Below are 26,245 nucleotides of genomic sequence, written 5' to 3'. Positions count from 1 at the left end.
GCTGGGAAATGAATTGTTCTAGTGCCATGCGCTTGATTACTTTCAATGGATGTGCAGGATACAGCTGTAGCCAGTGCTTGCAGAAGTCATGGGTCACCATGTATATGTGAAGAACTGATTTCTTCCTCTAACTGCAGGGATCTGAACCGCCAGTGATGTTCCTCTGTCAGGCCCAAGTTTTTAAAAGGGCTGTTACTAAACTATTACAAAACAAAGAAGTCATTTGAGAAAGTTTTTTTTTCTTATTGTTTCAGGAAAATTGTGTGTTTAATAATACAGGTGACAGTTATTTTTCATGTGGGAGCATGCTTGGTTTGATTAGCATGTTAGGCAGGGTTGGTTTCCAACCTCTGCATGGAGTTTGCATGTTCTACTCAAGTTTCTGTGTAAGATAAGCAGTACAGAAATGTTGGATGGTTCGTTGATGGATGGTTTGCAATAAGTACACATGCTATTTCAGGCTATACTGCCTCTGTGAAACAATGGTTCAAATTTCATCAGGTTGCTTTGAGTGCTTCGAATCCTAAATACCTATCGACATGCAGATAAATAATGTAATTATAAAATAAATAAAATGTAAACATATATTAATAATTAAATGAAAACCACAAAATACCTGCTTAAAGCTCTACCTGTGTGGTTGCTCAACATAAGTTATCAACTATTTTATTCCCTTAAAAATAATATTGGAATATTTCTTGCCTTCTGAGTTACAGAGGCTATAAAGACAACGTTTATCAAGGTTATTGGTCATTAATACTAAAGTTATACATTCACCTATATGTAGGTTTCTTTACCAATCTCCAGAACACCCACCTTCCAACAGTCTAATAATTTGTTTTGAGGTTCTTTACCTGTCCGTATTTAATTTTAAGTAGAGACTGGACACCAATTTGCAAAAATCTCGGTGATTTTCTAAACCTTGTAATTAATTATTGAACCTCACTCAGGACAGCATATTAATGTTTATTCATTCATTCATCTTCTACCGCTTATCCGAACTACCTCGGGTCACGGGGAGCCTGTGCCTATCTCAGGCGTCAAGACAGGAAACACCCTGGACGGAGTGCCAACCCATCGCAGGGCACACACACACACACTCATTCACTCACGCAATCACACACTAGGGACAATTTTTCCAGAGATGCCAATCAACCTACCATGCTTGTCTTTGGACCGGGGGAGGAAACCGGAGTACCCGGAGGAAACCCCCGAGGCACGGGGAGAACATGCAAACTCCACACACACAAGGCGGAGGCGGGAGTCGAACCCCGACCCTGGAGGTGTGCCTCCTATTAATGTTTATATGTATTATTATTATATACATTATGTATTATAAATAATGTATATTTTATACACACACACCACACACACATATATATGTGTGTGTGTGTGTGTGTGTGTGTGTGTGTGTGTGTGTGTATATATATATATACACACACACATATATACATATATATACGTATATATACACACACACACATACATACACACACACACATATATATATATATATGTGTGTGTATGTATGTGTGTGTATATATATACGTATATATATTTCTTTTCTAAACCTAGTAATTAATTATTGAACCTCATTCAGGACAGCATCTTAATATTTACCTATATATATTATCATTATATACATTACATATTATACATAATGTATATTCTATACACACACACACCCACACACACACACACACACACACACGCACACAAACACAAACACACATATATATATATAATTTATTTTTTTCATATTTTAGGCATAAGCTATGGTGACATCTGAATGGGATGTAGCCAGATTGTTCTTTTCCTTTTATGCTCCTCCTTCAATACGATTTCACACAGATATATAAGTAGGATTGAGCCAAATCGTTGTGTTCAACGGGTTCATTACAATATCGGAATTAAAGCTCTACAATAGACGCACATACCGTTTAGATACAAGTGACGTCATTCGAATTAAACATAAAACGGCGTCGATATCGCTGATTTCCTGCAGATTTGCGCTTATGTGGATTTAGACTTTCTGGGACTTTGCGTCTGTGAATCATCGGGATTTTTATATTAACCCTTGGCCTGTTTTTGTTTTTTTCTGTATAACTTTTTCGCTGTATGATTTAGTTTATAACTCTTTTCTCTCCGCATCTGTATTAATTTTGCTCTAAATTATTATTATTTTTGGCAAAATATATGCGTTTTTTTTTTTTCTTTTTTTCCCCCAGAGGATAGTTTGCCTTTTTAGGATTTAGGTCATTTTACAGGTATGTGGATTTTTTTTATTTTTATTTTTATTTTTTTTATTATTTTTTATTATTATTTTTTATTATTATTATTTTTTAGACTTGTACATGAATTTTTTTTTCTTGATATATTTCTTGCGTCATTGATGTTATTCACTGTTGCATGTATTATTTTCTTACTGTGGTGCTTTGGACGCATCTTAAAATAAAAGATTAAACTAAACTCAGAATCCTGAACTTTTGATTCATCCTAATTAGATTAAAAATCTGTTCGTTTAAGGAGTTATGATACTCAGGACAATTCATATCTTCATATCGGTGCTGTTACTGCGTACTACAGCAATACAACAAGGTAAAAACAACTATTTTGGTTGACGTAATCTTCATATGGTTATTATCTATGTACCTTTAGGATTTTTTTAGACCATGTATAAATGTATGATAGTACTGTTGAGTTAATATCTCAAAGCATTTGCTGCACTATATCTTAATAACTTAATAGCATTTGCTTTAATTTAATGCTTTAATTTAATGCTACAAATAAATGGTAAGAGGTCTGAATTACATTACTCCCAAGGTGGCCAAGTGGACGATGAATCCAGTTTTAACTTGTTTGAGAACAGCAACATCACCAGAAAGACGATTGGTGCTAAAGTCTTCAAGAGCCATGACTGGGATTCTCCAGCATACCGCTTCATACGTTTTGACCACATTCCTCCAGTCAGTTCCCCAGTCCTTCAGCAGCTACTAAGACAGATCCAAAACAATAACGGCTTTGTGTTTGTGGCTTCCGTACGTCAGGATCGGTCTTCTCGTGGTACCCTTGTGGGCTTAGAAGGGTCTGATGGCCATCGACAGTTCGAGATCATCTCTAATGGACGTGCCAACAGTCTGGATCTAGTATACTGGAAGGAGGGCTCTCAGAATGTAATATCCTTTGAGGATGTGGATATATCAGACTCACAGTGGAAGAATATCACATTGCATGTGCATGGAGAGAATGCCAACCTCTATGTGGACTGCAGCCTCATTGATAGCATCACCCTGGATGAGTCTTTTTATCACCACTTGGAAGCCAAGGGCAGTCGCATGTATGTGGCCAAGGGATCTAACAGGGAGAGCCACTTCAGGGTAAGAGCATTTTTCCCATTCTCAGATCGTGTTTTCCTCCAACACTTTTTTGTGTGTCTAATGATGTCTAATGATGACCCTTTGTCATTGGTGTGTTATTTTTTGGTTGTCTACCTTGTTCATTCATTCACTCATTCTCAATCTTTCATAGTCGCATTAAAAAGCTTTAAGCACACTTTATTGTGTTAGAGAGTTTATTTAATTGTTTAACTCACTATTTGACCTTCTCACAATTAGTAAAAAAAGTAATAATAACAAAACCAAAAAAAAAAAATCCAAGTTTATGTCTGTATGCAAAAAAAAAGAAGAAATATCTCTTTTATATAAGTATTCAGGTTCTTGCGTGTACGTTGTAGAAGCACCTCTTACAGCAACATTTGCAGCTTTGAGTCTTCTTTAGTAAGTCGGTACCAGCTTTGTACATTTGAATTTGGGTAATTTCTCCCATTATTCCTGGCAGATCCACTTAAGCATAATCTGAATGGATGTAGAGCCATCTTCAGATCTCTCCACAGATGTCCTATGTGGCCAATAAAAGTCTATCAATGACTTGTCCCAAATCCACTGCATTGTTTCCTTGACTGTATACTTTATGTCTGAAGCCTGAAGTCTTGTTCACACTGGAACAGGTTTTCTTTAAGAACCTCCATGTATTTGACTCCATTCATCATACATTTATCAGATGTAGCTCTTGAAGGTCAGCTAAAATAAAAGATTGACTCAGACTATACAATTTTTCCCTCATTGGCTCAGAGTTCTTTTGGTGTCCATCTAGGCACTCCACCATAATGACATGAATGATGAGATGGATGTTCTAGCAAGTTCTATTGTTTCTGTGACTTCTAAAGCTCTGTCGGAGCGGCAATCACGATCTTGGTCTTCTCTTTAACTATTGTTGTCTGGTTACTCAGTTTGGCCAGAACTATTCACAATGATGGAGCCTATTGTGTTCCTGTGAAGTCCCTTGTATGCACCTTATACACACAGGGTGACAGATTGACTGCATTGATGTACAAAGCGCATGAGAATGAACATAAGCTTAATTTGAAATGCTATAATCGAGAATCTGAATACTTAGTTAAAAAAGATATTTCAGATTCTGATTATTAATAGAGTCGCAAGAATTTCTAACAATGTATATTTGTGTATACATATTCAATTATCAATTAATTGCTGCTAAGTTGCTTTTATCATTACATCATTATCTTTCAATTGCTTGCGGTATGTGCCCCATTCATTCTAATCTGTTTCATGCAGTTCTGTTATAGTATGTACTTCGAACTTTCTGCCTTTGTAGAAAATGTGATCATCTGTATTTAAAAATTGACTAATAATAATTTAGCAGAAAATAATGGAGAATATTGTGTAATAGGTTACACCAGTACTAACACTTGTGACATCTTGCAGGGTTTGTTGCAGAACATTTATTTCATCTTTAACACACCTGTCGAAGATATTCTGCGAAAAAAGGGCTGTGAGATTTCCAAGCCTGGTAAGATTGGGGTAATAATGGCTAAAAGATGAAAAAGAGAGACTAACCGTAAGGAAATGTTTATCAGGATAAACAAATTTAAATGAAAGAAATGATCAATTGCTTCAGAATTCCTTTTCTATAATCATGCAGTTCCCTTTGGTTGTTTTCTGATTTTACAGCTCCTTAGACATTAATGATGTTTGCTTTAGGTGAGATGTTTGTTGGTGGACGATTTCTATTCTAAATCTTGGGCATTTCTAAAAGTTCTAAAAATCCTGTGGTTAAACCTGTGTTATGTCAAGTTTATTGGAATTGTCTGTGGCTGTGAACTACACTGAGTTCAACCAGGGTGCAGTGTTGTATAAAGTACTCGAAAGCAATACTTGAGTAAAAGTACAAGTATCGTACTAGAAAAAGACTTTGGTAGATGTGAAAGTTACCTTTTAGAATATTACTCAAGTAAAAGTCTTAAAGTATCTGATATTTACTGTACTTAAGTATCAAAAGTCATTTTCTGATATTTAATGTACTTAAGTATTTGAAGTAAAAGTAAAAAGTAAAATTTCAGTGATTTTCCGTAGGCATAAGAGCAGGGGCGGTTCTAGGGTCTCATCTTTAGGGGGTTTTAGTCCTCAGTGAGAATTTAAAACAAGAAGAGTTTTATATTATATATTATATGACTACATAGTAAGCCAAAAGTTATGGTATTATTTAAAATGGCAAAAGTGGACACCAAAATTTTATGCATGATGTAATGATGCCGGTCTTGAATCAGATCAGTTAATGTATGTGTGCATTCTCTACAAACAGTGTGTCCAGTGAATGCAGTCATTAATAATAAAAATATTCACAAGACAAAGACCAAATCAATAAATATTATTTTTATTTAGTATTGAATGGATTGTTTGCATTAATATTTTGTTTGTGCTACAACTCTGGTAATAAGAATAGTGACATTTCACTGCTTTTGGTTGCCGTCTTTGCGGCATTCAGTCCATTAACGTTATAGATAAACGCCTCCAGCTCTGACTGCGCGTCCCTGTGCTTCTCCGTAGAGCGTGTGGAGCATAATGCAATCTAGGAGCAGTGATTCGCCAAACCTCCCTTATTGCAGTCGCACACATTTCTTCTGATTTTATTTTGTAGTAACGAATAACGAAGACGCTTAGTGGAAATATAACGGAGTAAAAGTAATACATTTTATCTAGGAAATGTAGTGGAGTAAAAGTGAAAGTTGACATAAATTTAAATAGCGAAGTAAAGTACAGATACGTGACATTTCTACTTAAGTACAGTAACGAAGTATTTGTACTCCGTTACATTACAACACTCTGCCAGGGTGCATATACTATAAAGAGTTTTATTGCAAAGATTTATATTACAACTATACTGTGGATTTTTGGAAAAATCCACAGAATAATGGAGAGTTCGGATTTCTTTTACCCTTTATACGTCCATACAGATACACACACATGCAGTGAGATCATGAATTGGCAGAGTCCACGCTAAGACTTTACACTGGGCATTATGCCTTTTCATCCTTTGCTCACACTTGGAGCAGGCCAGGAAAGTCCATACACCCAGCTAAATCAATACCATTTGAACTGGCCTTGCCTTTTGTCCATAAACCAAGCATCATCTGACATGGATTTAATTACATTTGAAAGAAATTTAGAAGGTCTTACCATGACTACAGGAGGAACTTTTACTTAAGGAGTTTATGTCTATAGTATAGTTACAGCAGGTAGTATTGAACATGTCACCATTTTTCTCAGTAAATATATTTTTATTTTAAAGGTGCAGTTGACATGAAATTTTCACCAGATGTTGGTAACAACCCAACTAATCAGTACATACAAAACAAATAGGTTTATAAATTAAGTTATGTGTAATACAATGGAATGACACAGAGGAAAAGTATTGAACATGCTTACTGAAATTTATTTAATACTTTGTACAAAAGCCTTTGTTGGTTTCAAGAAAACTCCTGAATGGAGAAACATTTAGTCACATGTATTGCTCAGGTGAGATTTTGGCCCATTCTTCCACACAAACATTCTTCACAGAAGACCTACAAGGTTTGAACTCTGATCTTTAGTTCTTTCCATAGATTTTCTATTGGATACAAGTCAGGTGATTGGCTGCACCCTTCTAGCAGCTTTATTTTCTTTCTCTGAAAACAATGAAGACTTTCCTTGGTTGTGTGTTTGGGATCTTGCTGAAATGTTCCCCTTGTTTCATTTTTTCATTCATCCTTCCTTCAGTTATATGAAGTTATCCAGTGTCGTATGCTGAAAAACAGCCCCACACCATGATGTTCCCACCTCCAAACTTCACTGTTGCTGTGGTGTATTTGGGGTGATGTGCAGTGCCATTTAACCTTGAAACATGCTGTGTATTAATTATGGCATCGAAAGGGCTCAATTTTCGTCTCATCTGACCTCATCTGTCAAGTTGTTGTGTGGCAAACTTTAAATGACCCCCAACATGCTTTTTCTTCAGCAATGGAGTCTTCCGTGGTCTTTGTGAAGCTTTCACAAAGTGGTCCTTGGCTCTAAGACAACTTTTCTGATAATTCTTTTTACTCCTCTGTCAGAAATCTTGTGAGCCAGGTTATGGTGAAATGATGTTCTTTCCACTTCTGGATTATGGCCCCAACAGTGCTCACTGGAACATTCTCTCACTCTCACTCATTTTCTACCGCTTACCCTAACTACCTCGGGTCACGGGGAGCCTGTGCCTATCTCAGGCGTCATCGGGCATCAAGGCAGGATACACCCTGGACGGAGTGCCAACCCATTGCAGGGCACACACACACACTCTCATTCACTCACACACTCACACACTACGGACAATTTTCCAGAGATGCCAATCAACCTACCATGCATATCTTTGGACCGGGGGAGGAAACCGGAGTACCCGGAGGAAACCCCCGAGGCATGGGGAGAACATGCAAACTCCACACACACAATGCGGAGGCGGGATTCGAACCCCCAACCCTGGAGGTGTGAGGCGAACGTGCTAACCACTAAGCCACCGTGCCCCCCCGGAACATTCAGAAGTTTAGAAATCCTTCTGTAACCAATGTTATCAAGCAAAAGAAAGGCTGTGAAGGTTTTTTACCCATCATGAGATGTTCCTTGTGTGACACCTTGGTAGTGAGACACATTTTATAGGCAATCAGTTGGGATCAAACTAGCTGATATTAATTTCCTATGACCAGGGGCAGGATTGCTTTCTAATTATGTCGCTTTGTAGAAGCCAACATTCTGTTTTACTATTTCAGCTTAGACAAAAATTTATAAATAGTAACTCCTCCTAGGGCTTTCGAGCCACATGCACCAAATTCGGATATGTTGTAGACCCTGATCTGAAGTTTGTTGCTCTTACTTTTCTAAGCGATCCGAGTACCGGTACTTCCGGTACCGGGTCTAAAATTGGCCTCTTTTCCCATAGACTCCCATTATAAACTTTGGAGGTTTATAACTCGGCAAGCTTTCGAACTATCTACACCAAACTTGGCCAGCTCCTTTAGGGTGATACTCTGAACAAACTTTTAAATTGGTGTACCGACTGGCCTTTTGGTTGTTCCACAGCCCCGCCCACAAAATATGCAAAATCAAAAAACTTTTTACAACATGGACATGTGACATATCAAAACACTCAGAACTATGAGGGGAACTTCCTCATGTGTATTCTGATCACGTCACGTGACGTCACATGAAAACAAACATTTTTGCACAACATGGGCATGTGATATATCAAAACACTCAGCCCAATGAGGGGAACTTCCTCAGGAGTATTTGGATGACGTCACATGCTCGTCTCCACTTGCCTCCAAATGTTTTGTCGCCCTATCTTTCTGTCCACTTGCCTCCAAAAGTAACACTGACCCTTATGTTCAATCGCCTCCAAAAAGCACCGGCCTTTGCGAATACTTGCCTCGTCAAAGCCAACATCAAAGTTTGTCGCGACGAACTTTACAAATCTAGTTTGTTTTGCTTTCTTTGTATGTCTGGGTTACTTGGGTTGTTTCTGATTTCTGGTGAAAATTTCATGTCAACAGCACCTAGAAATATATTTACTGAGAAAAATGGTGACGCGCTCACCACCTTTGTTCAAGTACCTTGCAATGGTTCCGTCTAGCAGTGCCACATCAGACTGAGGGCTGAACGGACCGACAAAACCATATGTCAGTGTTTTCTAAATACTAATCTGCAGTACATTTGCGTTTTTTTGTTCTTTAATTGTCTTTATTTTAGTATTTTAGCAGCCTGTTTACACACCATAATAACAAGTCTTGTGTTCAAATATATATTTAGAGGTGCCTTCTTCATATAAACATGACTCTGAGTACCATTAACAAAAAACATAGCTGTGCTACACAAGGGCACATATTGGTGTGTACTGTATGTGTTGCACATATAATATATGTAAATACTGTATATGCACCCTCACACATTATTTAATCATTTAAATGTCCAAAGTGTAGGAAAAAAACATTGTTTTCAGTTTCCTGAGCTGTATATATGTATATATATATATATATATATATATATATATATATATATGTATATATATATATATATATAAAATTGTATATATTTGTGTGTCTTTTGGAAATCTCTCAGTTGACGAGTACATGGTAAGTGAAGGAGAAGACATCATGGAAGTCAGTCAAGCCATCTCCACTAACTTTATCAGGCAAAATATGGAGAACTTGGACATTTGTGAACACTCCTGCGAGCAGCTCAGCTCCATGTTTCAGGAGCTCAAAGGACTCCGCAGAGTGGTCGGAAACCTAATGGATGGCCTACAGAAAGTGGTAAGCTGTTCTTAACTTATTGTAAATTATCTTCTTTTAACAGTCAGCAGAAATGTCCTGTGTAAATGATTAGTTTCTTCAGACGTTACACAATGAAATAGATAGAAAAAACAAATAGCACTTGGACCTGGTGCTTACCCAGAAAAGACTGTTTTTATTCCGAGTTTTCGCTGAACAGATGAGATTGAATATTAGGAAGTAAGCAGCAGTTGTCTTTTTTTGATTAATTTCGTCAGGACAGAGTAAGTGTTCTCCTGTTTGTGAGTGGGAGCTGAGACATGTCTGGCTGTGTTTAAACATCACTCTCTTTTTTCCTTTGGGAGCATCCCAGCAGTGAAAGAGTTTTGGCACGATCTCTGGGAAATTCAGCTGCTGCTGAACATGCTCGGTCCCTAAGGCTCTTGCAGACCAAGTGGTGTGCCACTTTGTGGATTCACACCACTCTTCGTCTTTCTCTCTTTCTTTCATTCTTTTTCTAACACATACACTCACTCAAAACACATGCTGTTCATTTTTCCACACATTTCCACACACATGCATCTTTTGCCATATAGTTGCTAAACCCGTGTCTGTCACTGAGTACACAGTATGGCAGATTATGAATGCCTGTTACAAAAGTATCTATCTGATTTCTTATCTTTCTCAGCCTTTTGTTCCGCTGTTAATCAGAAATATTTTTTTATTTTTCTTTATTCATCTCTGGAGGGAAATTGGGTTTGTTACAGCAGATCCAAGTCACCAAAATAAGAATACAAAAAAGAAAGAAGAATAAGACTTATATACACTACAATAAGTACAAAACTGGAAGGAAGGATTTCCTGTGTTGCACTGTGGAACACCTTGGTTGAATGAGTCTGCGACTGAACATCCTGTACCAATACAGGACATCACGGAGCAGGTGGAATATGTTGTCTGAGATGGCCAGTAGCTTAGACAAGTTCCTTCTTTCTGACACTACAGTCAGGGAGACCAGCTCCACCCCTACAACATCACCAGCCTTACAGATGAGTTTGTTCAGTCTGTTGGCATCAGCTACCTTCAGTCCGCTGCCCCAGCATGCAACAGCACTGGCTACCACAGGCTTGTAGAACATCTTCAGCATCGTCCTGCAGATTGTTGAAGGACATCAGCCTCCTCAGAAAGTTGAGGCGGCTCTGGCCCTTCTTGTAGACGGCTTCAGAGCTCTTAGTTCAGTTCGGTTTATTATTTATATAATACTCCACCATGTCCACAGAGACCCCATATATACTCGAACATGTCCCAGATTTAGATTTCTTCATTCCTCCAATGTTCCTGACTGTGCGCTTATTAGCTGTACATCCGGGTCACATATCCAACATGCTTGTCTGTCTCTCAGGGTGAGGAAAACACAGTCATGAAGAAAGCACTGGGCAACATTAAGAATACCAAACACAACCGAATGTGCTTGCAAGATGGTCGCATGTTTGAGGATAAAGAAGACTGGGTGGTGGATAGCTGCACCAAATGCACTTGTCAGGTACAAGATATAAGTAAAGGAGATTTGGTTTCTATTGACTTTAAATGCCATTTCTCCCATTTGTGAGCCCTTCTTTTTGTTGGTACTGTAGGAATCAAAGGTTGTGTGCCACCAGATTACTTGTCCTCCTGTGGCCTGTGCCACTCCAGTTTTCCTGGAAGAAGAGTGTTGTCCAATGTGTCTGCGTGAGTATTATTATACATGATATTCATGATTTACGATAAGACAGACATAGAACACAACACAGATTTGAATCTTTCCCCTTTCACACTATTATTTAGGCCTTTTGTTAAATTAAAGAGATTAAATTTGCTGTAACGGAACAATGGGTCACTGGTTTTCTCCCAGTCCGAAACTTATACGCGGACGGATTTCCTTACATGTCCCTAGGTTTGAATGAGTGTGTGAATGGTATCATGTAATGAAATGGTTTCCCATTCCATGTGAACTTTTTTGTCTTGCACTCGATGTTTAAAGCATAGGCTTTGGATACATCGTAAACCTGACCAGGATGTAATGACTACTGAATATGAATAAATGAAGGACGTTCACTGCCATACAAGTTGAGATGCTCTCCAGAGCATATCTGAGCCCACAGTGTGTGTAGATCAGTCATATAACTGAGGTTTTTGTCCTGTGCTAATCTGTTTGGATTATTTTTCAAAATATTTCCTCATAGTATGTTTAAGGTGTGGTGTGGTGAGCATTATCTATGTTTGGCTGCACTAATAGTTATATTGTAAGCAAAAGCTGAAAAATCTGGTATGGATGTGTATTGTTTCTTGTATGTGACTGATTCAGCTAAGGACAGCGAGGATGGTTGGTCACCCTGGTCTGAGTGGACAGAATGCACAGTCACATGTGGGACAGGCACCCAGCAGAGAGGCAGGTCATGTGATGTAACCAGCAACCCCTGTAGTGGTCCTTCTATCCAGACGCGCACATGCAACTTGGCTAAATGTGACAGCAGAGGTGAGAAAGTACCACTACTTCTTATGGCTTAGAAGTAAAACATGGTCAAAAATGCCAGGTACAAATTCAAAAGTCAAAATAATCTAACAACATACACAGAGAGAGCACAAAATGTTTTACACCAAAAAAATGAACTGCCTTGTTTCTGTTAATATGCAAAAATAAGTGTGTACTGCATTGTCTTATTGAAAATAATAAATGATGGTGTGGTTTTTTAGTTCGTCAGGATGGAGGATGGAGCCTGTGGTCTCCTTGGTCATCCTGTTCAGTAACATGTGGTGAAGGCCACGTTACCAGAATCCGCCACTGCAACTCACCAGTGCCCCAGCTAGGGGGAAACGAATGTGAAGGAAGTGGCAGAGAGACACAACGCTGTGATACTAAGCCCTGCCCTAGTGAGTGACAGCATTCATATGTCTCATGTTTTATATCAGGGGTGTCAAACTCATAATCACAGTGGGCTAAAATATAAAACTGAGATAAAGTCACGGGCCAAACTGAATATTTATTGATAAATGAACTGCAACCGATATGTAATGTTCAACCTTTTTCATATGGAAACAAACTTTAGTTTTGCTTGAACACAGGATTCGAAACAACCAGAGCTTGATATTACAAACACATAAGAAATGAAATTTGAAATAAAAAGACACATCAGTGGTGTTCGTTTCTTATTTAAATAAATAAAATAAATGATTCCTCTCACTGGATCATTTTAAGTTCCTTTTTGAAGTGGATCTTTTTCAAAACCAACAACAAAACAACCAAAAATAATCATTTCATTCAATGAAAATCCAAATTTATGTAATATTCTTTGGTTACAGACACGTTAGCTCCGTTAGCACACAAGACAAACAGGTCTGTCCTTTATATTCGTGAACAGATAATCTGCCTCCCACCTGTCTTGAAAGCTCCTATTGTCCATCATTGTGGAGTTAACTTGCCCGATGTGACTGTAACATGGTTGTTAACGACTGTCAACAGAGAATGTGGGGCGCTCGCTGTACGTGACTACGTGTCAATACAGTGGCAAGGCATTCTGGGATTTGTAGTATTAGCGGAGCATGCGGCTAGCCAGCTGTAATGCACATTTGATATGATCTCGCGGGCCAAATATAATTACACCGCCTGAGTTTGACACCCCTGTTTTATATGATCTGGCATTAGAAAGTCCATGATCACAATGATCTGTCTGATGAGAACATCATGAAATGTAGCTCTTATTCATTTTTGGTGAGCTCTTCCTTTTGACATCCAAAATACAGTCAATATGTATTACACTACATTATTAAAGAAGAAAGTTTTCATCTCACATGATTGCAGTTGATGGAAAATGGGGCCCATGGTCTCCGTGGGCGATATGCTCGGTGACATGTGGTGGAGGAGTGCAGAGTCGAAGCCGTGTGTGTAATAGCCCCCAGCCACGCTATGGAGGAAAATTGTGTTCAGGAGAAGCTGAACACACAGGGATATGCAACAAGCAGGATTGCCCAGTCGGTATGTTAATGTTGGTTTCTTGTGTTTGCTATCTAATGTGTCCTTACACTGCTGTTGTTGTTCTTTGTAGCCATTTTGTACAATCCAATTACCTGCACTGTGCTACGCATTTATTGTATGTTTCACGTGTTCCTGCCAGACATTTTCCACACTATTTACACATTATGTAGTAATCTAAAAATAGGTTTATGTTAAATCATATTCCTGGAACCACAGAGTTATGATTTCATATTACTTTAGAAATATAAATTGATATTTGACAATAAAATTGATTTGTTTTAATGCCTTATCTTCTACTGCACTTAACTAAAGTTAACTAAAGGTTTTAAGTCATTTTTATTTCTTATTAATGGTGCTTGCAAAGCCACATTATTACTATTGTGCCGGACAAAACTTTGGCGTGTAACTTGTCCAGCTTTTGTCCTAGACCCATGATTGAGGAGAGGTGTGCTATGACGTTTATAAGCGATCCGAGTACCGGTACTTCCGGTACCGGCTCTCAAAGTGGCCTTTTTTTCCCATAGACTCCCATTATAAACTTTGGAGGTTTATCTACACCAAACTCGGCCAGCTCCTTTAGGGTGATACTCTGAACAAAGGTTTAAATTGGTGTACCGACTGGCCTTGTGCCGCAGCCCCGCCCCCAATATATGCAAAATCAAAAAACTTTTTACAACATAGTGTAACATTTAACATATCAAAACACTCAGCACAATGAGGAAAACCTCCTCAAGAGTATTCAGATGACGTCACATGCTCGTCTCGACTAGCCTCCGGGATTTGCCACGTGCAAGCACCATTCACATTTTCTTCAGGAAATGTACGCTCTAGTTGTTTCTGTCATTATCAGATGGCTGTCTATCTAATCCCTGCTTTGGAGGGGTAGAATGTACCAGCGCCCCTGATGGCTCATGGGAATGTGGCTCTTGCCCCAGTGGTTTCCAAGGCAACGGAATACTTTGTGAGGATGTCAATGAGGTAAGGTGGAATTTAAAAAAAAAAATAGAAAAGAAAAGTGTGTAATCCTCACGGTGTAAAAAGCCCAGCAAAAGCCCATAATGCTCAAATTAGTACACTTTCATAAATAGTCTTTTCGGTATTTTAAGGAATTGATGAGTTCAACAAAATGCATAAGAATAATTTCACAATGTTATTTTATTTTGTCCAAAACATTCCTGACTCCGTTGCCATGTGTATTTGTGTGGGTGTGTGTTTCATCAATAGTGTGATCTGATGCCTGATGTATGCTTTAAAGTCAGTGGGAAACAGCGCTGTGTGAACACTGACCCAGGATTCCATTGCCTTCCTTGTCCTCCCCGTTACAAAGGCAACCAGCCCTTTGGCATGGGAACGGAAGAATCCAGAAACAATAAGCAGGTTAGGAAAGCCTACGCACCGTTGTATAGTGGTAGTAACTATACATATATTTATAATGTTTTTAAATAAATATTTTTTTTAATCTAAATTACCTTTCCTCACAAATAAATAAGTAAACAGATTAATAAGATGGCACAAATTATGATCTGGCATTATCTACACATTTCAGATTTTTGCTTGGTTGAGTAAACACGTGTCAATGCATCAGCCTTGTGGTTTTTGTATCATGGTTGGTAGGAGAGGGTGAAATTGTACCTGGTGAAAACAGTAATTAGAAGGGTCCAGAAGCTTGGCAGCTGATGCTGTAGGAGCCTCTGAAGGAGGAACTCATATGTGGGATAATATACCAATATATCATTGATGCCTGCCACCACAATCCTTCCCAGCATTTTCCTCAGCAAATTATTGATGAGACACCTTAACAGTGAAGGGACACTATTGAGCGTGTATTTCATGACACAGTACCCAGAGTCGTTTGTAACAGTGCTAAATGGAATATTCCACTCCTTTCCCTTGTGGAATCTCATCAGGTTCTAGGCACTACAAGGTTGTTCACTGACCTCAGTTGCTTAACGGCCAAGGGAAATACACACACACACACACACACATTTTCTACCGCTTATCCGAACTACCTCGGGTCACGGGGAGCCTGTGCCTATCTCAGGCGTCATCGGGCATCAAGGTAGGATACACCCTGGACGGAGTGCCAACCCATCGCAGGGCACACACACACTCTCATTCACTCACGCAATCACACACTAGGGACAATTTTCCAGAGATGCCAATCAACCTACCATGCATGTCTTTGGACCGGGGGAGGAAACCGGAGTACCCGGAGGAAACCCCCGAGGCACGGGGAGAACATGCAAACTCCACACACACAAGGTGGAGGGGGGAATCGAACCCCCAACCCTGGAGGTGTGAGGCGAATGTGCTAACCACTAAGCCACCGTGTCCCCAAGGGAAATAGTGATAGAAAATATGGTTACTTAATGGTGGACAGGTTGAGGCCTCAGTAATCAACATGTGGTCTGAGTTCTGCCACAAAGAAGAAGCCTGGTGAGTTAGGTAACATGAAATGCCAGACTAAGTGACTCGTGGACTCGTAGTGACTTCTTCATTGCCCTTTGTTGTAAGGTCGATGTTGGGGAAGCCCACTTGCCTTTGCTTTGGTCAAAACATCTTAGTGGTCCTGGTACTCAGGAGTCAGATAGAAAGAGGGCTGGGTCTCTGAGTTTTCAGTGGAGGTGGAGGCGTACTTGACTGGAGGCAAAACATGAGTAACAAGAAACTGGGGTGGACTGACTGTTTGCTGTGCTGGTCTGGACGCATAGGGAACACTTGTCCAATGCGGTGGTTGACCAGGCAACAGTGGAAGCAGCAGTGCTTCATCCAACACCCTTCTCTCTCTCTCTTTCACTCACTCTTTCTCCTGGTCACCATGTTGACCATTCAAATGCCGAGGTCAGTGAGTGAATCCAGGGTGAGCGGTTCATTGCAGCATTCAAGATTGGTGAGCACCTCAGGACATAAGTGCTGCCCCGGTTTGACCTGACAATTGTTTACAGACTTTTTACAATTTGTACATTTTTGGATACTTGTCACTTATGAGCTAAGCTACTAACAAGCAGTGTAATATAATAAAGAACCTCAACAGTGAACAGCTTGATATCTTTTTAATTCCACAGATTTGCGAACCTGAGAACCCTTGCAAGGACAAGACCCATAGTTGTCATAGGTTTGCCGAATGCATCTACCTTAGCCACTTCAGTGACCCTATGTATAAATGTCAGTGTAAGATTGGCTATGCTGGAGATGGCTTTATCTGTGGAGAAGATTCTGATCTGGATGGTTGGCCCAACCAGAACTTGGTGTGTAGAGCTAATGCCACATACCACTGCAAGAAGGTAAGCAGAAATAATATATGACTTTATAATGACTATTATAATGACTTTATAAGCTATGATTTCTTGATGGTTTTGATAATTATTTCTTTATATTCTCTAGGATAATTGTCCGAGCCTTCCTAATTCCGGCCAGGAGGACTTTGACAAGGATGGCCAAGGAGATGCATGTGACAAGGACGATGACAACGATGGAATCATGGATGAAAGAGTGAGACATCTTGTCAATTATTCATTCATTCATTCATCTTCTACCGCTTATCCGAACTACCTCGGGTCACGGGGAGCCTGTGCCTATCTCAGGCGTCATCGGGCATCAAGGCAGGATACACCCTGGACGGAGTGCCAACCCATCGCAGGGCTCTTGTCAATTATTCTTTTAAAAATACAAACATGTGTTAATTCAATTTATTTAATTAATGTGTTTTTACTGCATTGTCATAATATTATTACATAATATCAAGATACATTACATGCTTGGAATGGGAATTTATTCTGTTTTAACTTTCTGTACTGTTTGCAATTTACATTACATTCCCAATTACTTACCTACATCAAGTATTGCTGATTGTCAGCATGACACCTAGTTTCCGGTAATGATTCTTTAATATGATCCTTCCTTCTGTTTAGTAAATCTAAGTAAATCCGTCTTTCCTTTTTAGTCCTGAATTGAAATTTCTTGTTCTCTGCAGGACAACTGCCCACTGCTGTTCAATCCCAGGCAGTTTGATTATGATAAAGACGATGTGGGTGATCGGTGTGATAACTGCCCATATGACCACAATCCAGCTCAAATAGATACTGATCACAATGGGGAAGGAGATGCCTGTGCTGTGGACATTGATGGGGATGGTATGGCCTGACCCTATTACAATAAATTCCTGTAAAATTAGGAAACTAATATTTGTACCTTTTTTCCATTATAAATTTAAATTTTACAGTACTTGGCCTTTATTTCTATGACACGCCTCATATACCTTGCTTATTGCTTGTACTTCATCTATGACTACAGACGGCAATGTAAATCTTTATTCCATCCAGACTCTTACTGTTTCTGTTCCAGGCATCCTTAATGATAAGGACAACTGCCCATATGCATACAACAGTGATCAGAAGGACACTGACGCAGATGGAGTGGGAGACCAGTGTGACAATTGTCTTCTGCTTCATAACCCTGATCAGGTACTAGTAGTACATATACGGCGTTTAGCAGACTCCACACCCTTATACAGAGTAACGTAGATAAGTGCATTTCATTAGGTGTACTAGTTGACGTCCAAATACTAGTCCAAATAAAAGCGAGAGTGAATCAAGCCTGAGACCCTGGCCTTGAATAATTATTGGGGTCATACACAAAGTCCATTCAGTGAATCTACTGCTACAACCAGAAAAAAACAAGGTGGCTATAACACAAAACAGTAGCTAGTAGAAACCAAACATTCATTCATTCATTCATTCATTCATTCATTTTCTACCGCTTATCTGAACTACCTCGGGTCACGGGGAGCCTGTGCCTATCTCAGGCGTCATCGGGCATCAAGGCAGGATACACCCTGGACGGAGTGCCAACCCATCGCAGGGCACACACACACTCTCATTCACTCACACACTCACACACTACGGACAATTTTCCAGAGATGCCAATCAACCTACCATGCGTGACCCGAGGTAGTTCGGATAAGCGATAGAGTATGAGTGAGTGAGAGAGAGCCTTTGGCACCCATGACCCTGGTTCATTGGTTCATCAGTTGACATACACAGAGACCCTTTGTTGGGTCACTTTTAATAGGTACTAACCACTGCACCCCACAAGATCTGACATTTTTAAGACGCACTGACCCATAAATTGAGTTATCACCATATCGCAGGTAACCATGGTTAACAGATGAAGAACAATGATTTCAAGCACCAGCCTCCTTTTAAAGCTTCCAGTATGTGATTCTAACTTAATCAGCATGACAGATTAAGCGAATCAGCGAAGAGGGACTTTGCAATTAATTGCAATTCATCTGATCACTTTTCATTACATTCGGGCGTATATGCGAATTGCCATCAAAAAAAAAATAGCAGCAGACTTTGTGAAAATTAATATTTGTGTCATTCTCAAAACATTTGGCCATGGATATGATAACATTCAAGGTATTCATAGTACATAGAAAAGCATTGTCTGCACACGTCTGAACTGAAATATGACTTATATATGAATATATATGATTTCTATTTCTAATACCCATTAGGTTGATACAGATAATGACCTTGTAGGAGATCAGTGTGACAACGGCCAGGATATTGATGAGGATGGCCTTCAGAACAACCTGGACAATTGCCCTTATGTTCCTAATGCCAACCAAGTAGATCATGACAAGGATGGAAAAGGAGATGCTTGTGACTTTGATGATGATAATGATGGAATTCCTGATGACAAAGACAACTGCAGACTGGTAGCCAACAAAGATCAGATGGACTCAGACGGTGGGTGAGAGTGTCATAGAGGCTTTATGCATTTTATTATTATTCCTTCAGCAATCATCAAATTGATTAATATGCAGTTACTTGAATAATACTCGCTTTCTGAGTTTGATTGTTACCTTTTAATAGACTGTATGTTAATGGAAGCTGTCACAGCTACAAAAGGTTCAGGTTTTATTGTTAAGTGGAATTTGTTTCCTAGGTATTTTATCATTTATATTTAAAAAAAAAATTACTCTGGATTAATTGGCTCTGGATTGACATTGATAACCTAGGCCTGTTCTAAGAGTATGTGTTATGTTGCCAGAAATTAGAGTAGCACCTTCTTGAGTGAGATGAACAGGCCAGCCTTGCCCTCAAAACTGCCTCAGGTTTCTATGTAACCCACATTGTTTTCAGAGCACCACCTGGACATCCAATATTTCAGAGACCATAACCTGCAGTAAGCTGCATTGGCACACCACATCGGGATGAATCCAGAGTATATTATAGCATCTGACATCACCTTTTCTAAATTACAGACCTCTACAATTTTACTCTTGTTCAGACTGACAAAGGTGTATATCATTAGCGCCTACATGGAAAACTGATGTTGAGAACATGTTCTTGCCTAAGATCCTAAGGTTACCTGCCTAGTGTCTTGGCTCTATACCTAACAAGTGCTGCTGTACTACACAGTTATCACTCTTACTACCATTCTGTAACATGTGATTGTACACTACTAATGCTATAAGTTTCTGCATCAGAGAGCTTACAAATTCTTATACTTAACTAACACTTAGCACGGGTAAAACGTACTAATGTCAGAGTAAGAATGACAACATAAACATCCTGCAAGTAACACAATGGACAAGTTGAATGTTTGTCATTATGAGTGTTTATAACGTAGCTTAGCTCCAACAGGAATCTAAAAAGCATTCTTCAAAACTGTTACAGGAAAGTGAAACCTACCATCCCTGTGCACACACCTCCCCTTAACCAATCATGAATTTTTCCTGCAGCTGATTTCAGCCCTGGAAAGGTAATCCTCCAACACTATCTGTGTTCCCAGCACGTGGACCATCTTGAATTTGTTCCAGTGAGAATGAAAGAATAAGCAAGAAAGAGAGAGAGACATCAATTACCTGGACTACCAATTGCCACTATGTGATCTTTTGCCAGCTAAGCATCTTCATCCAGGGATGAAGATGCTTATGAACCCAATCCACTGTACCTGACAAGAGTTGAGTGGTGATTTGCTCTTCTGTGTTCGGTTCTTCTGCAGCTAAGCTCAGGGGAGCTGCAGAATCTGGAAACATTTACATTTACGGCATTTAGCAGACACCTTTATCCAGAGTGACTTACAGCTGAGCAACTAAGGGCCTTGCTCAGGGGCCCAGCAGTGGCAGCTTGGTGGACCTGGGTTTCAAACCCATTACCTTCCGATCAGTAGCCCAACACCTTAACCACTGAGCTACCACATCCCATACATAGATGGCGCTCTGCAGGTGTCTGTCTGACACACACTACGGGGCTGCCATCTTGATGCTTAAATACTCCACTGAGTTTTATAGCAGATACCAAAGGAAAGGTTTCCTTTGGTATCTGCTATCTTGCTACCATTTCCACTCAGCTCCAAAGGCTTCAAAATGGCATCCTGATCATCCATTAGCATCAGATGTTGTACAGTTCCAGGGGACACAACTGGAGATGTGGTGGGCTGCAGCAGCTTCTGCTGTGCCCACCAGCTCTTATCTTACTCCTGCATGAGGTCACTGAAGCCCGGATGCTGCTCATGGGTCAGGTCAAGGAGCATTTGGTGTTGTTTTTGGTGGAGTCTGGCAAGGGATATGCCAATCTAACCAAGTGGGGAAGCTTCCATGGTAGAGTCTGAGTCTTCCTAGGTCTTGGGATTGATACTACTGTAGAACCCTAATGTGCATGCGTGAAGACTTAAGCAGAGCTCAGAGCTCAAGTTTAATGTCTCTGCACAATTCAGCAGAATTTCCAAAACTAACCAAAAAGGGACAAACCAACAGAAAAGGCGCTGAGAATCTCAAACTGCCTCCTCTCCATCTGCAGCCGATGTTCAACCATACCACCATTACCACAAAAAGTCTGAAGAGCTGAATATGTATTTATAGACTCCTTTAATTTGATTGGATTCCTTTAATTTAACTTTTAATACCCAGCATTTCTTGATGCCATGTGTTTTTGTTAGTGTAGATGATCAAGGAATTTCATTGTAGTGTGTTACAATTTTTGCTTTCATCTTTAAGGTTTTTACAGGGAATGACAATACATTTTGACAAATTTGTCATTTTTTTATAGGTGACGGTCGAGGTGATGATTGCCAGGACGATTTTGATAACGACAGCATCCCTGACATTTTGGACACTTGCCCAGAGAACAATGCTATAAGTATAACTGACTTCAGAAAGTTCCAGATGGTGCATTTGGATCCCAAAGGGACCACTCAAATCGATCCCAACTGGGTAGTCAGGCATCAGGGCAAGGAACTGGTCCAAACTGCCAATTCTGACCCTGGAATTGCAGTAGGTAAGTTCAAAAGTCCTAAAATTGTACTGTATAGACTCAACTCAATCTTAAAATGGTGGTATTTCTTTTCTAGGCTATGATGAGTTCAGTGATGTGGACTTCAGCGGCACCTTCTACGTGAACACAGATAGAGATGATGACTATGCTGGCTTTGTGTTTGGTTATCAGTCAAGTGGACGTTTCTATGTGGTTATGTGGAAGCAGATCACCCAAACGTACTGGGAAGATAAGCCATCAAAGGCCTTTGGAATCTCAGGTGTCTCCCTCAAAGTGGTTAACTCTACCACAGGAACTGGGGAAAACTTACGCAATGCCCTTTGGCACACTGGTGACACCCCTGGCCAGGTGAGTCAAATGTAGTACTTTTCTTAAAACAGAAACTACACTGAAATACAAATTCTCTTATATCTTAGCAGATACAGATAAGTTGTTTTTCCTTTGCCTGCTTCCAGTAGGGGTTGTCATGGTATTGACCAAGGCAGAATTTGAGTTTAACAATCCTGTCATATGCTATAGCTGAACACAGATACACAGGAGGCAGGGGTAGTGGAGAACATATGCTCTTTTATTTACATTTTTGGCAGAATGGAGATGAGAGTTGAAGAGTGCTGGGTCAGTTGTGTGGTATTGCTGTAGGTACAGCAAGTGTGGGTACAGATGAGGCTTCTGGTCTTTGTCACTCTCTGTGGTGTGTGTGAGAGGAAAAGAAAGGGATCAGCGTTCTTATTTAGACCAAACTGGCTCACTGTACTGTTCCCACTGCTGCACCCTTTTCTTTCTCTCCAAATGACTCCAGGATGGTGGGGAGCAACACTAATTTGAGTTCAGCTGTGTGTAGTTGTACTGCACGCCTTGCAGCCATGTGCTCCAGTGCAATGTATAACACCGGGGCCACTGTAGTGCCACTGTGCTTTCAGCATCCAGGTGATTGTAAGATCATTACATAGTGGACATCACAATTTCCCGCACCCCCAATGTACAACTCCTTCCCATGTACTTCCATGATGCCAGAGAGGAATTTGTCCCTCTGCGGCTCGCCAGCTTTGCAGGGAATTTATCACACCACAACCTGCTGGCTTTGTGGAGGACATCTTTACTCCACCACCACCAACTTTATGGATAATGCTGTTGGATGTTGCCATTGTCCTGCCTCCTGCCAGTGTAGACCAGCCATTGTGGTTAATTTGTACTTACAACAGTAGAATCCTACCCAAAAATATTAAGTGTTGGACAACAAGCAAAATCTGCTTGTATATATGTATATCATCAAATCATTAGAACTTAAATGCTGTTTAATAAATGATGAGCACATTCTTCCAGGTTCACACATTGTGGCATGACCCAAAGAACATAGGCTGGAAGGACTATACTGCATATAGGTGGCATCTCATTCATAGACCTAAGACTGGATTCATCAGGTGAGAAACACAACACCAAATAATAGATATAAAAATATAGATGTGTGTGTCTACATTTTGTTAGACAAACATAACATACGCCTTTTTTCAGAGTGGTAGTATATGAAGGAAAACAGATCATGGCAGACTCAGGTCCAGTCTATGACAAGACCTTTGCAGGAGGAAGACTGGGATTGTTTGTCTTCTCGCAGGAACTGGTGTTCTTTTCTGATCTTAAATATGAATGTCAAGGTAAGTAATTTACAACCGGACAAATAACACCCAAGCAATATAATGCAATTTAAAGATAGAGCTTTTTTTTTCTCCCTAGATAACTGAAGACAAGTCATGGTTACTAAGGATTACTTTCAGCTACATGGAATGAAAATTCACGCAAGACATGGGAAATTACACCACTTCTACATCACTTTTATAATCTAAACACCACTCTGATGCATTTTCAAGAAGCATTTGTTATTTTTCAGATCTATTTGTCTGAACCATATGGATTTTTCACCTATTTGCCACTGAAAGTATAAGCATATAAATGTTTTCATGTTGTATTCACTTGTTGTATTGTTAAATTATTCATGAACTCGTTATCTAATAAACACCTGAATAATAATTACAATGTGTTTTTTTTTTTGTTTGTTGTTTTTTGAAGGTGTGTTTTAGTCAGTAATAGATTTACACATCCATTTTTCCAACAAGACAACTGCTTTATAAGATTTTATAATCTCAAAAGCAAATATTCTGTAGATTATCCTTTTGAGTTTTTTATTGTCATGGAAATGTCAGGTTTTTCTTTCTGCTTGGGCAGAATGAAGCAAATCATTTATAAAAACAGCAAATCAGTTTTCATTCTGTTTAATCTCCCAAACTCCCAATGTTTTTTTTTTTTTTTTTTAGTTTTTTAGTTTGTAGTTTACATTCTTTATTCTTAATTTTGGGAGCGTATACAATTTAGTATGGAATAGTGTATTTTGCACTGGAGATGTTAATATTAAGATTTATTTTATTTTGTGAATCATTATGTGGTGACTTCATATGTCTACATGTTGCTTTCTGCACAAGCGGGTTGTCTATTATTTTCTTTATTGCATGTCCACCACAGTGTGAGATTAAAGGCACATCATCTGTCATTTGTTGTTATGTGTTATTATTTGAAAAAAAAAAAAAATATATATATATATATATATATATATATATATATATATATATATATATATATATATATATATATATATATATATATATATATAATCTTTGGTTCATTACTTAATAGATTCCAGTAAAACACTGGATGAGAGGTTTCTATTAAGTAATGAACCAAAGATTGTAATTATTTTAAGCCATCAGTCATCAGCCATCCTTTTACCAGTGTTCTTCCTTTATAGATTAGTAATATATCAGATTTGCAGATGTCTTTTGCGTTTAGTTTCCACGCCACCTGTTTACACGTGTTAAATGTTGTCATTTTAATACCTCACTATTTATTTTTATTATTTTGTTCTTCGAATAAAGACTGATTTTAGACTAATTAATACACAATCTGAGTGTATGCATTTAATGCTATATCACTTTGGTAAGATCTATAAATATAAATAACTGATTAAATCTAATAAACTCATTAAAGACAGATGTCAATAAAAGCTGACTTAGAGGTCCAGCAATACAGGTGAAATGTATATGTAATAAGGCTTTTCAGGTTACACAGAAACTTCACATGCATTGAATTTGTAAACATATAACACAAGGAGCATTACAGATTACATATAAATGTACAAAAACAGGGTAAGGAAATAAAATACATCCTGTTGCACTGATTGAAAAAAAAAGGAATAAATGAAATAAAAAGTATTGGAACAGCATGGCTAATTCTTATCTTTTGCAACAAAGCAACTGCACATAAGGAAAGACTCGCTATCTAAAAATGATTCAGAACCGAATTATACATGAATCAACCACTAACCCTAATCCTTATTTGTTTAATGGATCGTCCTGATTGTTTAGACCTATTTCTCATAACAGAGAATTGTTTTTCAAAAAAGTGTTAAAACAAAGCAGTGGATTCAATAAAAGGATCAATGTAGTACATTTGCACTTTAATATTTAAAAGTAAAAAACTAAAATTAAAAATATATACTTATAGTCTCACGAAACTGCTGATTGGGTGTCCAAAGGCACTTCACCGCACCCTTTTGTCTTCCTCGACCAATCAGAAGTCAGTATGTCTTTAACTTTATATCAGTGTAAAACATTTGCACTTTAATATTTAAAAGTAAAAAACTAAAATTAAAAATATATACTTATAGTCTAACGAAACTGTTGATTGGGTGTCCAAAGGCACTTCACCGCACCCTTTTGTCTTCCTCGACCAATCAGAAGTCAGTATGTCTTTAACTTTATATCAGTGTAAAACATTTGCACTTTAATATTTAAAAGTAAAAAACTAAAATTAAAAATATATACTTATAGTCTAACGAAACTGTTGATTGGGTGTCCAAAGGCACTTCACCGCACCCTTTTGTCTTTCTCAACCAATCAGAAGTCAGTACTGTATGTCTTTAACTTTATATCAGTGTAAAACATTTGCACTTTAATATTTAAAATAAATAAATAAATAAAATTAAAAATATATACTTATAGTCTCACGAAACTGCTGATTGGGTGTCCAAAGGCACTTCACTGCACCCTTTTGTCTTCCTCGACCAATCAGAAGTCATTATGTCTTTCACTTTATATCAGTGTAAAACATTTGCACTTTAAAGGTGGGGTCTCCGATTTTTGAGAAACGCTTCAGAAAACTGAGTCGGGCCGAATAATAAAAAAATCCAAAACAAAAATCAAAACAAACGTGTAGCCAATTAGCAGAAAGGGGCGGGGCTTGTCAATATGTGCGGAGAGAGTGTTCAGT

General features: G+C 38.8%; 1 protein-coding gene across 2 annotated transcripts; it reads left to right on the top strand.

The window, feature by feature from the left end:
• Positions 1 to 1,868: 1,868 nt before the first annotated feature.
• Positions 1,869 to 24,470, top strand: thbs2a (thrombospondin 2a). 2 transcript variants are annotated; one of them, XM_060864459.1, is made up of 22 exons: positions 1,869 to 2,267; positions 2,527 to 2,598; positions 2,824 to 3,377; positions 4,785 to 4,869; positions 9,483 to 9,676; positions 11,034 to 11,174; positions 11,266 to 11,359; positions 11,976 to 12,146; positions 12,365 to 12,541; positions 13,470 to 13,643; positions 14,494 to 14,621; positions 14,868 to 15,020; positions 16,709 to 16,927; positions 17,028 to 17,135; positions 17,617 to 17,776; positions 17,988 to 18,106; positions 19,162 to 19,396; positions 21,704 to 21,931; positions 22,005 to 22,276; positions 23,252 to 23,349; positions 23,441 to 23,580; positions 23,660 to 24,470. In XM_060864459.1, exons 2-22 carry the CDS (start codon positions 2,532 to 2,534, stop codon positions 23,665 to 23,667), a joined length of 3,525 nt encoding a protein of 1,174 aa, XP_060720442.1. In that variant the 5' UTR covers positions 1,869 to 2,267; positions 2,527 to 2,531; the 3' UTR covers positions 23,668 to 24,470. The 2 variants fall into 2 exon arrangements, with proteins under 2 accessions (XP_060720442.1, XP_060720443.1); XM_060864460.1 differs by having other exon boundaries at positions 2,505 to 2,598.
• Positions 24,471 to 26,245: the final 1,775 nt, after the last annotated feature.

Source organism: Tachysurus vachellii, chromosome 2 (assembly GCF_030014155.1).
Source record: "Tachysurus vachellii isolate PV-2020 chromosome 2, HZAU_Pvac_v1, whole genome shotgun sequence".
Lineage (NCBI taxonomy): Eukaryota > Metazoa > Chordata > Actinopteri > Siluriformes > Bagridae > Tachysurus > Tachysurus vachellii.
This window is presented reverse-complemented; position numbering and strand designations above follow the sequence as displayed.

Bases quoted from the DNA above. Each gene is read 5' to 3' on its own strand.
- thbs2a (XM_060864459.1), top strand. From the start codon at position 2,532: ATGATACTCAGGACAATTCATATCTTCATATCGGTGCTGTTACTGCGT. The intron at 17,136-17,616 runs GTGAGACATCTT...TGTTCTCTGCAG, and splicing joins ATGGAATCATGGATGAAAGA to GACAACTGCCCACTGCTGTT. The intron at 22,277-23,251 runs GTGAGTCAAATG...ACATTCTTCCAG, and splicing joins CTGGTGACACCCCTGGCCAG to GTTCACACATTGTGGCATGA.